Genomic DNA, 872 nt, shown 5'->3' on the forward strand with positions numbered 1-872 from the left:
TGCAAAACTATCTTAGTCTTATTGTAGCTTAAATTGTGCAACAACAAAGTTCAACACAACTAAAACTAAAGTTACATAAGCGTTATGGCTAATTAGGAATTTAAACAACAGACTTAATAAACTCAGCTTCATTAGAAGCAGCTTCAACAAAGATAACATGATAAGACTCATGTTCAGTCAAATTCAAACGTTTTCCAGCTTCATCATGATCATACCTCCCAATATCCAAACAAGTAGGTGATCCCTTGACACAAAATCCAAGTTTATAACCAAATCCAGATTCATGTTTATGAATATTAAATGTGCCAGTCAATGTTTGCACACCAGGATAATTTTCCGGACCACCAATACCAACACAGGCTTTTTGAATAACATTATCGACAAATACCAACCATTTTGATGATTCAGCACAATTAGGCTTCTTAATGAACTCGATCTCAATTGGTGTACCAGTGAATATTATACCAGTGCTTATATCTGGTATAGTGAACTTCACTGGTAAACCATTTCTAACTTCTCTACGATCTTGTAGGACAGTAACCGGACACTTTGAATTGCTAGTTTTCCCTATCCTTACTCCTCCGCCTCCTGGGCCGCGAAGTGCTGGCAAAATGTAGTATTCGCCACCTGGGAAGATGGCGTTACCATTTATGTCCAGCACTTGCTCAACATCGTCATTTGAAATTGCTAGTGAAAGATTGGTGATGAAAACAAAGAGGAGGAAAGAAAGGGTGAGTGATGAAACATGCTTCATGATTAGATAAGAACTAAACCTAATTTGCTATTTTGTTTGTGTTTTGGTTGGGTTACATCTGCTTCTATATATAATAATTGTAAGGAAATATTAAAGCACTCTTTCAACTTTCACTAGT

General features: G+C 36.4%; 1 protein-coding gene across 1 annotated transcript; it reads right to left on the bottom strand.

Annotated features, from left to right (window-relative positions):
• LOC123911525 (kunitz-type trypsin inhibitor-like 2 protein) lies at positions 1 to 872 on the bottom strand. The gene has a single exon (XM_045962953.1). It carries the CDS (start codon positions 752 to 754, stop codon positions 101 to 103), a length of 654 nt encoding a protein of 217 aa, XP_045818909.1. The 5' UTR covers positions 755 to 872; the 3' UTR covers positions 1 to 100.

This window comes from Trifolium pratense, linkage group LG2, assembly GCF_020283565.1.
Source record: "Trifolium pratense cultivar HEN17-A07 linkage group LG2, ARS_RC_1.1, whole genome shotgun sequence".
Classification (NCBI taxonomy): Eukaryota; Viridiplantae; Streptophyta; class Magnoliopsida; order Fabales; family Fabaceae; genus Trifolium; species Trifolium pratense.